The 14,486-nt window shown below is 41.3% G+C and overlaps 1 protein-coding gene across 2 annotated transcripts in view; it reads left to right on the forward strand.

Moving 5' to 3' along the window:
- Positions 1-14,486, forward strand: part of UNC5D (unc-5 netrin receptor D) — a 703,309-nt gene that overhangs the window by 426,675 nt on the left and 262,148 nt on the right. For both annotated transcript variants that reach the window (XM_086943775.1, XM_086943776.1), the window contains one exon: positions 4,108-4,485. In XM_086943775.1, coding sequence (XP_086799901.1) covers positions 4,108-4,485 — 378 coding nt within the window. The remainder of the gene's footprint in view (positions 1-4,107; positions 4,486-14,486) is intronic.

The raw sequence follows: 14,486 nt of genomic DNA on the forward strand, positions 1-14,486 counted from the left end.
GAACCGGCCTTAGATGCCTCTAGTGTGCTGGCCTCTCTGTCTCCTGCTACATGCCTTGTGTCGCCTACCAGTGCCCTCCCAGGGGCCAAAGCAAGGTGAGCATTGATTGCTCCCCCTGGCCACTAAAAACATAGTGTGTGGTGAACGTTGCTCACAATTCGAAGAAAGTGCGTGTAGGAGCACCTGGCTGCCGTGAGGGTAGCTGCACGGGGTAAACTTCGATGGAGCCCCCCTCATGGAATAACAACGGTCAGATTATTGCATTGTGTCCTAATTGGAGGGCAAGTCTACCTGCACTCTCCATTATGAGCCTGGGACTGCCAGATAGTACTATAGTCACTTTAGTAGGCCGGCAGGTGCCATGTAACCTACGCTTGGTGCTCACACTAACGCAAAACATGTCAAAGAAGCGCAGGTGTGCTGGATGTGTATGGTGACTACTTTTACTGGGGAGATGGTGATGTAATGATGATTCCTATATCGTTTGTAATTCAGTTATTATATTCTTTATTGATTGGTTAAAACCATTACAAATGAAAACTTGATGATTCCTATATGACCCACAGTTGACTTCTTAATATGTATGCCCTGATGTTGTTATGTCTGTTGTGTTTCCTCACATTTCTAGGATTGGCATAGTATGCCCAACAGCCATGATTTATGTATGTCCTAACCCGCAGTCTAGGTGCTTATGTGTTAGAATATATGTCATTTTTGCCTTGCATGGTCAGGATAACGAGAATTATTTCAGGATTCCCCTTTTATGTGCAGTAAGGGTGTTTTCATGACATGTGCAACCTATAAGTGTTTCCTTTATTGCAGTACTTTTTGATGTTCTGACAATTGCCTAGTTGGCAAAGTGATTTATGGTTTATGTGATTGTAGTCTATGTGTTATATGCAATATAGTGTTTCACTGTTGTGTGTGTGTGTTGCACAAATGCTTTACACATTACCTCTGGGAATAGCCTGACTGCTATACCAAGCTACCAAGGGGGTGAGCGGGGGTTGTCTTGGGTGTGTAACTTCTTTACACTGACTAGAGCGGTGGGTTCTTCCTGGTCTAGGGTCATACACTAGCCAATTAGAAACCCAGTTTCTAACAAACGCCCTCTCCAAAAACAGATCAGGCTCATTTTTATTCGAAATGTACGAGCTCTATCCTCCTTAGCTGGGCCATTCAAGGACAAGCCAATAGTTATGCACCCACAAGAGAGTTTCCGAGCAAGGGGTACTAAATGACGCATGCAAGGAGCAAATATCGAGCCATTGTCATAGGGCAGGGACAGCCCCATGTACTACAAATAACTTGCATAATCAATACTACAAAGCAGGCCACAAGTCGCCATGAGGGCAAGCCAAAATGCTCAAAAAATGCATTCAGCCATACATTAAAAATCTCAGTCTGTCGGTCCGAATGAAACGTCTTGGATTAAATCAAGCCAAGTGTGCCTGGTCTCAATGAACATGAAAAAGCCATGTTTGAGAGTCTTTAAGGCATAGCCAGCAGGGAGTCCCGTAGTATGGCTATTCATGAACACCTGGATTGTGAGTATATGCTGTTACTCTGCAACTAGTAAGTGAGGTTTTCTGCATTTGGTGTACTTAACTGGTAAAGAAGTGACTTTGTACCTCCCTTCCTGAGCCAGACTGGCCCTTTAATCCACTGGACATGACCATTGCTGGTGCCTCTATTACTATCCACAGCTCCTTGAGGTTATTTGCAGAGGTCTCAGAGGGCTTCGAAAGAGCAAGAGAGAGGGTGTGAGCAAGAGATCAGAGAGGGAGAAGAGTAGGATTCGTGAAGGACAGAAAGAGAAAGGATTGATCAGGTAGAGAGAGCTATAGAGGAAGCAAGGGGGGGGGGGGGGTGGTTTGAGCATTTTTGCAAGGACTGCTTTTGCTTCCCCAGTCTGTCCCTGATGTTGGCATGCCCTAGTATGGTTACTAATCAACTGTCATTGCTTCAGTATGACTTATCTTCCAACTTTTATGTCTTTGACTGCTATCTTGCTTGTGATCATTCGGGGTTCACTCCGTTTGCAACAAAGGGCAATATTTATATTATACGTGAGGCAGCCATTTTTATGGTATTTTTTCTTTTAACATTTCCACCTGTATTTATCCATATTTAGTTTTTGGCCATTTTACTGGTATTTTCTCATATTTATTTTATGTTTTTGAGAATAAATTGACTTGTAAAATGGTGTATTTACACATTTAATTAACTGATAAACATGCACTCATATTTTGATGCCTGTTGCGTTTTAACCAATTCAGCAAGCAAATATAACAAAACGCTACTCCGAAAGGGAAATACTAATATATGTTAACATGTGCCTGTGTTTACGGGAATCTCATTACGTTTTATAATCCCCATGCTGTCCATCTGCTTAGCAGTTGGTCTGGAATTCATGGAGGAAAACAATGAGTCACTCCCAAAAAGCACATTTTCTGTCTTTTTTCGCTTTTAAAAATAAATACAGACAGGAAATAGATTGATTTGTGTCTGTATTTATCTGTTAAAAGCAGTAAAGATGGAAAACTAGAAACCTTAATTATAAGTAATTATATATCATTGAGAAAAGAATGTCATGCAGTAATAATGTCCATGTAAGATACATGTCTCTACTATGTTATGAAGAAGTTGAGCGACAAGAGAATTGTGTTTTCCTCAATCTAGTTTTAAAATAATACCCCTTCTCTTCTTGTTTATCAAGTAACTACTACGTTTACTTGTACCCTGTTGTGTTATTTCCCAAGCATTGCAAGTAGAGGTTCTGCATGTTATGTTACTGTACCAGTGTGTGCAACTTCCAGTACCACTGAAATTTCAGATTTGTAAATTTTGTGCCCATTGCTTAATTTGTACTGGTGTTTGCGTATAGTTGCAAGTGATGGGAACAGCTACTCATTTTGGGGAACTGGAACTTATTTTTCACCATCAGACTTTGACCCACAGCAAAAGATAGAAAGGCAGATCAAAGAAAAAGTAGAAAACATAGCCATGAAAAGGTAAAGTAGGGATGGAAAAGACAAAGTGTAGAGTAGTAAAAGAAAAGGGCAAGAAGTTGAATCAGAATTAGGTAGAATTGGTATTCATCAACCACAGCTTCGAACAGCAGCCTGCTGCAGGCTCCTAGGAAAAACTTTGGGGGCCTCCCATTATGTTTTTGAGCTACTATTCAAATACTGGGTCTGCTAGCCATTCTTGTTTGATAATAAAATCCCATCCAAGCATATTTGGTCAGACTCCTCGGAAGGCAATAAGCAGAAACCAGAGGTCTACGTACCAGTAAAAATATGTTGTTGAAAGTCTTGAGCAAATTCTTTTAGTTCCACACAATGATTGGGTCAAAATTGCAGTAGTAGTACAAGATGGTTAGATAATGTGAAGCATTTATACCTATGTTATGATGTTATGTTATGTGGGATGTGGGATTTATAAATCGCGCAGCTACTCAAAAGAGTCTTCCGGTGCTTACGGAACAGTAAGGGCAAAAGAGAGCTATCTACTGTACAAAGAGACAAGTTTTTAAACTTTGTTTGTTGAACAGTCGGCTGAAGATTTTCAATCTTTTTCACCTGTTTTACAACTATAGTAGATCTACCACTTCAATGATCTCTTGATCCAGCAATTAAGTGAGTGCTATAAAATTGGAACCTGGTGGATGGCTGAGCTTGAGGGACAGGAGAGGAGATTCAATAAATTGACATTGCATATTTTCTCCCTTTCAGGGTAATGCTCATGTACTAAGAGGGCTTGTTTGTGAGGTAGAATATCCCAGTTGGTAGAGCTATCTGAAATCGCCCCAACCATTTTATTATAGCGTTTATACACCTTCCATTGATAAGTTATCACCCATTCTTTGCACTAAGTACGTACTACACTGAACACTGGACAGGCTGTGGTAAATTTACCATGGACTCTCCAGTCATATACATCTTGATACTCACTGGCTGATCTGTGATCCATCCCTTACCATACAATTTGTTTAGGTTGTCATTCAATTACAGTGCTTTATTTTAAATTGTACATACTATATAGCTGTATCTTCAAAATAGTGCGTGTCTGCATTAATGTCATATGCTCCCTTCCTTCCACTAGGAAACTCCCTTCTTCTGAACTCATCCCTGCAGCCTGACATGACGGTGAGCAGGACTTACAGCAGACCCATCTGCTTCCAGGACCCCATGGACAAGGAACTCATCAACGACTCATCCATTTTCAATCCTCTGACGGACATTAAGGTCAAGGTGCAGAGCTCATTCATGGTCTCGCTGGGGGTGACTGAGCGTGCAGAGTTCCACAACAAGACTCATTCTGGGACATTCCCCCACGGGAATAACCGGGTATTTGGTACTATAAACTCTCGGAACAAGGCACCATACCTCCAGAATCTCTCATCCATCACGTCACGGCCTGAAATGAGGACCAGTGGCGTCTTTGGGCATCATGGTGGACGATTAGTTCTGCCCAATACAGGTGGGTATGGTTAATAACAATGAGAGGACATTTTCTAAAACATGCACTATCACCCATAAGGCCTGCACACCTACCTTTAGAGAGGTAACTTTTGGAACGTACCATGTTGGCACAGTATTGGCTGTTTTAACCTTTAGCAAAGTGGCTATCCACATTCTTATCACTTGGGGCTATATTAACACTTCTACCAAAACAATATATATATTTTTCTAAAGTGTACTCACAACGTGGGTTAGAAAATGTGTTATTGATGGCTGATAGATCTCAGTAACTGAGAGAAAAGTTTGTTTGAGCTCACTGGTAGTACAAGCTGCTATTACTGAGAGAAAGGAATAGTAGCATGGAAGAGGGCAAGCTGCAGATATCCTCTAGAAAGATGCATTTTAGGGAACGCAGTTTGTTAAGAATGCAGACCATTTAATATACCAGATTTCGAAATGTGCTTAGATTACACAAGATATCAATCAATCAATCAATCAATCAATCAATCAATCAATCAATCAATCAATCATCGCATTTATATAGCGCACTACTTACCCAGAGGGTCTCAAGGCGCTGGGAGAGGGGTATCTGCTACTGCTCGAACAACCAGGTCTCACTGAGCTTTGGCACATTTGTACATTGAGTGTCTTCGAGTGGCAGCAATTTTAAATATGCGAAAGCACTACAGGACAGCAACCGCTCCATTGGCTCTGTTAGGATTAGGAAACCATCACTAGTGTATCCATATGCTGTAGCAAGACATTGCAATCCCAGGCCCAAGCCAGCATACATCTAACTGCAGACTGTGTAAGCATGGACCAGTCAGGCAATGCCTGAACTCAGCATTGAAGCCATTGTGATGCTGTGCAATCTAATTGTAACTGCAAACATGTTGTATGTGCTTTCTTTGACTACCGCTGTCATTGCATTGAAAAAAAGGGCAAAACTATTCACTAAACATACGAATGAAACAATATCAGTTACACCCCGAGATCTCTTCTTTTGTCTACCGCACACTTTCTTTTTTTATATAATTTAATGCCATATTTCAACGTGCAAAAGAGGCTTATTGGATATTTTCCATGTTGTTGCATGGACATAAAAGGTTGGAAATCCTTACTGGTAGCCACAAAGTTTACCTAATGCCAGGTAGTTCACTGGAAAGGGAAAGAGGTGAATTCTGGGAGATCGAAGGAGAGCACACTGGACATTACATGCTGATCCGATTGATGCAGTTACTAAGAAGACTGCAAGCCGTAACCACTAGCGAAAGAAGATTATCAATTTCTAAATGTACATTTTTAATCATACATGACTTTCTTTTCCAATAATAACTTTATGATATCACATTCTCATATCCAGTCATGCTTTGCGCCCTAAGGTGTTCTTTGGAATAGGACAGTGTGCTCTTTTAACCTTAATTAGTATGATAATTTGGATGACAATGGGGTAGTCAGGCTGGAATGCCTTCTTTGCATTAGAATTTTATGAAAATATTTCGGAAAGAAATGGTGTGGAAAGGAGCTGTGATGAGATATGCTTTCTGTTCATCTTCTCACACACAACAGGCAGGGCTCCCTTGAACTGCAGATCAACAGAGTCTTGTTCGACAAATTTGTTACAAACTTAAAATCATATTGTTCCAAATACTAGGAGTGGGTGAACATCTCCGTTCCGCCCAGGGAATGTGCGGAGATTTGCCCCTTCCGCCTTGCGCAAAGAAGGCAGAGAAACAAGGCAAATCTCAGCACATTCGGGGGCGGAACGGAAGTTGGCCGCCCGCCTCCCACTCGCCTCCCTACCGCTTCCTGCCCGCCTCCCGCCCGCCATATAAAATGATAATTAAAAGCCTAAAATTAAATTTAAATAAAACTTACCTTATTGAGGGCGCATCCTTGCCCATCACGGCCTCATCGGGGAGCTGCGCATGCGCGGGAGCCTGCGCATTCCTCGCCAGGAAGAGGCATGCGCAGGCTCCCGCGCATGCGCAGTTCCAAGAAGAAGGCGCGATGGGCAAGGATGCGCCCGCAATAAGGTATGTCTAATTTAAATTTTATTTTAGGCTTTTAATTATCATTTAATACGGGAGGTGGGCGGCGGGCGGCGGGCGGCGAGCGGCGTACTGTCGTCGCGTAACGAAACTTTGCGGAGAGGCACGGAGATTGGTTCAATCTCCGTGCCTCTCTGCGAAAGTACCTTACGCGACTTCCGCCCACCCCTACAAAATACCACGAAAGCCGGTTGTCTCACAACACAAAAAAACTTTAAAAACATGTTTTTTAAATAAACACTTGAACAATTTAGTAATTTTGTACCTTATGAAGTTTACACAGAAGTAGAAAAGATGCTGTTCGCTGGGAACGTAACTTTGTTGCTGCAGTGCAGGGCAGGGATATGCAGCCACCGGCCTTGCTTTGGAGGCTCCCCCCCACTCTACAACTCTCAGAGTTTAACTCAGCCGTGGCCAGTGCAGGTAAGAGTGGTGGGACAGTGTGGCTGGGTGGGGGGTTATTTCAACGGACGATGATGATAATTATTTATTTAATTTACCATCGCCATTGTCTGTCGACATTCCCCCAACCCGGCCCTACCGCTCCAAACTGCACGGTCCAGCGACCGGTTTAGCCTCCAAGATTGCTGAAAGCAGATGACACAGTTGAATGGCTGTGATTTTGTTCTGCGATGTCACCTCAGTGGTAGCAGGGAAACACAATGAGAGCCACTTGTCAGCATCAACTCTGTTCCTAGATCCCAGTGGTCTGCTCTATGGCTTCTACAGGGTCGGACTGGCCAATAGGGCAATCAGGCAGTGCTGAAGAGCTGATCCTATCGGTCAGTGTGTGGGCCTCGTTTATTTTAGCAGTTTGTGGGCCTGTTTTATGATCTCGTAGGCCTTTTTTACTGTTGATTTCCCTGATAGTACCTCAAACATTGCCTGCACCAAGCTCAAATGCATGCAGTTTTACACATCTTACAAAGCATTAATACAGCATGTCTGTGCAGGTTCAAAACTGCATGCATTTTCAAATAATGGTCCTTTTTTTAACTATCTATTTTACTAATCAGGAAACTTTTAATTTGGCACTTGAGCCTATTTTTTTCACATTCTGATCCTGGGCTTCTAGGATTGTCGTACATGGAGCGTGGCACAATTAAAACTATAATCCGAGGAGTATGATGATTCCACCCATTATGTACATCAGCTGCAAATATTAGTTTTTTAACAACTCCAGCTTTGGCTAATTTGGGAATCTTTCTTGTTGTACATGAATTATGAAATCTCCAGAATTTGCCAAGCTATGTAGGCATTATTAAATATTTTCCCTGCGCATAGTAAATCATGATCTTGCTTAATTCCACCTCCTTCTCCTTTCACAAGTAATTTAACAATGAAAAATCTAAAATTGCCTCTTGTAAAAACAACTAGAGCCTAAAATCCAATCTAGGAAAACAGAAAAAACATGGAGGATCAAATCAGATCCTGTCAAAAACAAACATTTACATTTTGCTGAGACATCTATAAAGCAGAACTCCAAGTACTAAAGAACATTTCCCTTTAGAAGGAATAGCCCTTAGTCAATAACTGATTTACAGATTTGAGATTTAGCAATTCTTCCTCTTCTTCCACTCGAACATTCTACAAGGAACATGCCCCTTTCTATTTTTAATCAGAATCATTAATTATATATACAATTATATATGGTAACAATGAGTTATGGGGATGCTGTTTCCCAAGCGATTCCCAAGTGACATCAAATAGACTACGAGAGTGAAACTCAAGTTCTTCCAGGGGAAAACTCATTAAAGTCATAAGCACTGAAAAGTCCTCCCCACCTGCAGTGACCCCAGAGCATTAACAAAACATATATGCTTATATATGTATAATAATGCATGTTTAAACAAACCGGAGGACTAGTCCGGTGAAAACATACATCAATATATATATAATATGCATAATACACACACATGTATATAAATATGCAGCCTAAAGCCCAAAATGAGGCTAAAATATGCCAATATTAGATTGTTTTTTTTAAATTTAAAATGAATCCTATATAACCAGTGGTGGCTGGTGGAATTTGAAAGTGGTGTGGCAAAAGTAGGGGCAATGCATCTATTTTGGGGCATGAGCGAATCGAACAATCCTAACACTTATCATGGAGTATGGGGGTGCTTCCCCCAAGAAACATTTTTAAAAATTGTGTATTTTGGTGCAATGTTGGTGCCCTATTTCTTTCTACATCTCGTGAATTCCCTTCCTTGCATCTCCTTCACTTCCCAAACACTCTATGGACCCACTCGGCTGTAAGCACGGTTCCATGTTAAAATATCGTTAACAAAAATATAGTTTACAAAAATATAGTTGTATAAATATCGTTTACAAAAATATCAACTCCTTATACCTAAACAGGTAAGTACATAAATATCGACTCAAAAATATAGATGTAATAAATATAGATGTAATAAATATCAACTTTTATAATTATTATAATTTAAATTAAATAATTAAAAAATATAACTATTATTAACAAAATACATTACATTACTTTTATATTTTAACTATTTATAACAAATTAACTAAATGTAATCAATATAAACTTAATAAATGTGTACATATACATATATTTAACACATAAAAGTATATAACAATAACAATACATACATTTAATAAAAATATTAAAACATTAATAGTTAAAACATTTGATAGCGAAGGGGTAAAAATTACTATTCCCACTCCAGTGAGTGCAACAGTAGGGAAAGCGCTGGATAGCGTAGGGGTAAAAATTACTATTCCCACTCTAGAGGGTGCAACAGTAGGGAAAGCATTGGATAGCGTAGGGTTAAAAATTACTATTCCCACTCCAAAGGGCGCAACAGTAGGGAAAGCGTTGGATAGCGCAGACTGTCCAAACTGCAGGCAATCCAAAATGCGGTGGCCAGGGCCCTGCTGAACCTCCCCAAATGCCACCCCACATCCAAAGCCATTCGGGAACTTCACTGGCTCCCGGTTAGGCGCCGTATTCAATTCAAGGCTCTTTGCTTGGTACATAGGTCTCTACATGGTAAGGGACCTGACGATTTCATCAATCTACTGCCCTGCTATGTACCCTCTCCAACGCTGAGGTCAGCCACTCATGACCTAGTCTGCCAGCCCAGAATAAACAGAGCCCGATGGGGAGGAAAGTCATTCTCCTACCAGGCGGCTAAAATATGGAACTCGCTACCCCCAGCATTACGTGCCCAAAAATCTAAAATGAGTTTCAGGAAGGGCCTAAAGACCTGGCTTTTTACCCAAACTTAACTGCTCCACTGCTTTTCTTTTCTTTTCTGTATCTCACAGAGCCAAGACCCCGCGGCATTCGTGCGCTTTACAAGTATTTCAGTCAGTCAGTCAGTCAGCAGGCGATTTATTCCCGTTACTTCTTGGTTCAAAAAGAAAGGTCCAAACAAGGAGTACAGACCCATACTCGATCTCAGACTCTTAAACAAATTTGTTCTCAGAAAGAGATTCAGGATGTTGGCACTTCACCCAATTGTTCCACAAATCCATTGAGGACACTGGATATGCTCCATAGTCCTTCAGGATGCTCATTTTCATATTCCAATTTCTCGAACGCACTGTGAATTGTTATGAATCAAGATAGTCAGAGCACTTTCAGTACACAGTCCTCTGTTTCAAACTCAAATCGTCTCCCCGCACTTTTTCAAAATGCATGACGGTTGTAGCGACTTCCCTGCGAAAACAAAAGATCTTCGTCTATCTTTATCTAAAAAAAATTGTCTGCTCAAGAGTGCCTCTCCCAGTCTCCTGCAGGAACATCTACAATACTGCATTCAACACGTAAATCATTTGGGTCTGTGCGTCAACTTCAAGAAGTCTATTCTCAATCCAACTCAGAGGACTCACTATTTGGGCACAACCCTAGATGCTGCAAATGCAAGAGCGTGTCCTTCAGAGGAGAGACTATCATCAATTCTCCTCAAATGTTGTATTCTCCTCTGCACACCTCATCCCACTGCCAGGCAGGTATCCTCTCTGCTGGACTCAATGGCGTCCTGCATATTCATTGCCCCAAATTCCAGGCTACAGATGAGACAGTTACAACAGGCATTAGAAGATCAGTGGTGTCAAGTCTCCAACCACTGGGAGGACATCATAACTCTTCCTCATGTAGTCAAAGTATCAATAAGATGATGAATGCAGAGTCCTCATTTGCTGAAAGGAGTTCTGTTCCACCAGGAACTCCCCAAACAAACACACATCACAGATGCGTCCCTCCAAGGCTGGGGAGCTCACATGATACCTCTTCAGATTCAGGGGATGTGGTCAGAAAAGGAGAAAACCTACCACATCAACATGTTGGAACTAAGAGTTGTACATCTGGCTCTTAAAGTGTTCTTTCCTTCCATAAAGTCACGTCCTTGTTGGTTCAGATGGACAATACCAGAATGATGTACTACCTGAACAAACAGGGAGGGAACAGATCCAGACCCCTGTCTCTGGAGGCTCAAGCGATTTGGAAATGGCTACTGGTGAGGAGCATGTCCATATCAGCAAATCACCTCCAAGGTACCCTCAACATGCACGCAGACGATCTAAGCCGCAACATCTTCGAAGCGCACATCTGGGTGCTAAAAGGCAAGGTAACACACAACATTTTTCAGAAATAAGGTTATCCAGACATTGATCAATTTGTAGATGCGGCAAATGCAAAATGTTGTGCCTTCGCATACAGGTACCCTCAACCAGGCTCCAGAGGGAATGCAATTTTGATCGATTGGTCAGAGAAATTACGCTTTTCCACCAGTGCCTCTCATACCACTGGTGATCAACAAACTCTACAGATCCAGGACCGAGATGATCCTGATCGCGCCAGATGGCCTCGCCAGTGGTGGTATCCGGACCTTCTACATCTTTCCAAGGTGCCACACAGGAGGTTGTCATGCCATCCGAATCTGTTAGCCAGGTTTGAAGGGAAGGTCTCTTATCCCAACCTTCCATCACTGAGATTGACAGCATGGCTCCTGAGGTCCTCCAATATGGTCACCTAGGCCTCTCTCAGGACTGTATGCAGATTTTGAAGGAAGCAAGAAGGCTTTCTATGAGGAAATCATATGCTTTCAAATGGAAACATTTCTGTCTGTGGTGTAGAGCCAACAGGCATAATCCCATCCTTGGTCAGGAACAGGTTATTCTCTCATACCTTTTAATATTGGCTAGAGCAGGCTTACCGTTCTCTTCTATTAAAGTACATCTAGCAGCAATTACAGCTTATAGAAAGACACCTACTCAGGCCTCTTTCTTTCAAATGCCAGTTGTTAAAGACTTCCTGGAAAGGGTAAGAAACGTCTACCCGCCAATTCGATCACCTTCCCCTCCCTGGGAACTTAATGTAGTACTCTCTAAATTAATGGGTCCCCCATTTGAATCCATTCACAAAGCTTCTATGCAGTACCTATCTTGGAAGGCCGCTTTTCTGGTGGCTGTTACCTCTGCTCGCAGGGTGAGCGAGATTCAGGCCCTATGTTCTACAGAGCCTTATCTCGTTTTCCCTGCTAACAGAGTGGTTTTGAGAACATACTTGAGTTTCCTATCTAAGCTGATCTCACATTTTCATATCAATCAGTCAACCACTCTATCCACACTCTTTACAAATCCTACCACTCTCCCTGAGAGGGCGTTACATTCACTTGATCTAAAAAGAGTTCTAAAATTCTACCTTGATAGAACAAAGGACATAAGAAAGTCGGAACGTCTTTTTGTGAACTATGGTCCAATGCACACTGGTTTCCCTTCTTCCAAACAGTCCATTGCTAGATGGATAGTATCTTGTATCACATTATGTTATCAGTTAGCTAACGAACAGCTCCCTCTGTAGCTGAAGTCTCATTCCATAAGAGGTAAAGCTGCCACTCGGCCCCTCTCAGGATGTACCCATTCAAGAGATATGTAAAGTGGATGCATGGCACTCAGTTTACACTTTTGCTTGCCATTACTGCTTTGAATCTGATACCCAAGTGGATGCCCGGTTTGGGCAAGCTTCCTTGAAGAATCTCTTTGGTTAAAATATTGTTCAGGGAATATCTGCTATATTGATGTTCGTTCGCTCGAGTCTGGGGATGGTCTTGCTACTCTATTCAGTGCTTATGACTATTGATGAGTATCCCCTGGAAGAGAAGGATAAGTTACTTACCTGTAATCCTAGTTCTCTTCCATGGGTCTGCTGAAAGGCTCTTTGAGAGCCCAGTCAACCTACCTTCCAAGGCCTTTTTGACGTAGCAGCAGTGGGTAACGAGTTTTGTTATCAATGTTTCTACATTATATATCAGTGAGTTATGACATTTGGAAACTGAAATAAATGACAGTTGGTCTCTATGAAAGCCATTCATAGCAATGTGATACATTTGCAGCTGAGCAGTTGTCTGTCCCTTATCTGTTACATTCTCTGAACCCACTCAGCCATTGAAACTCTTTTATGCCTGTGATCCCAATAAATTATATTTGAATCTATCACTCATGCTAAATTATGACCCCACTTCTTTCCATTGCTGCTGTCCCCCTTTATGTAAATGAACCATGTTATAACAATAATTGTACCATAACAAATCTTTGTAACCGAGGGAATGGTTCCTGATTCTTTTAAAGAACCATATCACCCAAATCACTCTCCTCTCTGTGTGGTTGCAGACATTTTAGAACACTTTAAGACTTTGCATTTTTAGGAGTTCAGCAGAGCACTTGATGACAGCCAGATTTGTGTTTGTCTGGGCCACAGCAGAGAGTTGATATTAATGAAATCTTTAGACACTCTTCCAGACTCTGTGAGTGTCAATGCTGTGTCCATCTTTGAGCAGCATTGCTAACTGTAATTGTTGATCACTGCCTTCCCTATAGAGGCTAACGGTAACTGTGATTGGCAAGTTCATCTATTTTTGGTCCGGCCAAACTCAGCACATTAATCTTCTCCTTTGTAAATCTTCATCTCCACTCTCACTTGTTGAGTACCTCTGAGCAGCACTTTCTCAGCCTCCCCTTTTAATGTTTTGTTGCATTTCTGGCATCTATTATCTCCTCCCATTGTCTCCATTTAAAAACATATATTGAAGGCGTTCAACTCCTCTGCTACCTGAATGAGTAGAAGGGTGGACGGATTGTGTTGCTAAATTTGGCGAAGTACTGTAGATATCGGTGAGTGGGTTGGAAGATGTTGACGCAAGCTAACTGATTAAAGAATCTGTCCTGGACCATCCAATATTTTTAGACATCTTAATTTCAAACTGGACACAAACGTATAATTGTTATTCCAGAACGCATCCGTAGTTTTTTCTTGTGGTTTGCATGACAGTAAGCTAGTTAGGATCCTTTCTTATCTCATTCCTAAAGAATGTTAAACTGCTGTTTCCGTGAAGTAGGTTCTTCTCTTGACTACTGATACTTTTTTTTATCTGTGTTTAAGTTAATCTAAGATTCACTATATGCAGATCAGACTAAATCAGGATGCCGAGCTCATCAGTTCTGCCCCATGATTTAGTAGGGCTTCTCTTCTTTTTTAGACATCTGTACTGACTACCCATTCAAAACTTTGTTGCTGATTTAGAGCTTGGTGGACGAGTTACACCATCCCCAAGGATATCCTGTCCACCATGTCGCACAAGCACTATTTCTTATGGCACTTGCAAAATGGCAAGCTGGAATTCTCTCACTTTTGTGACAGTGAAATTCACTTATTGAAATCTTTATTGTATGATTAATTAAAATCTTTTACAAAAACTGCAGAAAGGGCATGTTTAGAAAAGGTAATAATAAAATACATAAAATCTGAATAAAACAAAATATTTAAAATAAAGGGATACGATAAAAACACAACACATACAGAGGTTGTCAAACGAGGGGTGTGCAAAAACTGCTCTGCGGCATCCTATTCTAACCAAAAGTTAGTATGAGCATGTGTATTATTGAAAATATGGTTATAAGAGATATTGATTGCCAATAGTGCTATGAGCCTGATTTATACAAC

This window comes from Lissotriton vulgaris, chromosome 11 (assembly GCF_964263255.1).
Source record: "Lissotriton vulgaris chromosome 11, aLisVul1.2, whole genome shotgun sequence".
Classification (NCBI taxonomy): Eukaryota; Metazoa; Chordata; class Amphibia; order Caudata; family Salamandridae; genus Lissotriton; species Lissotriton vulgaris.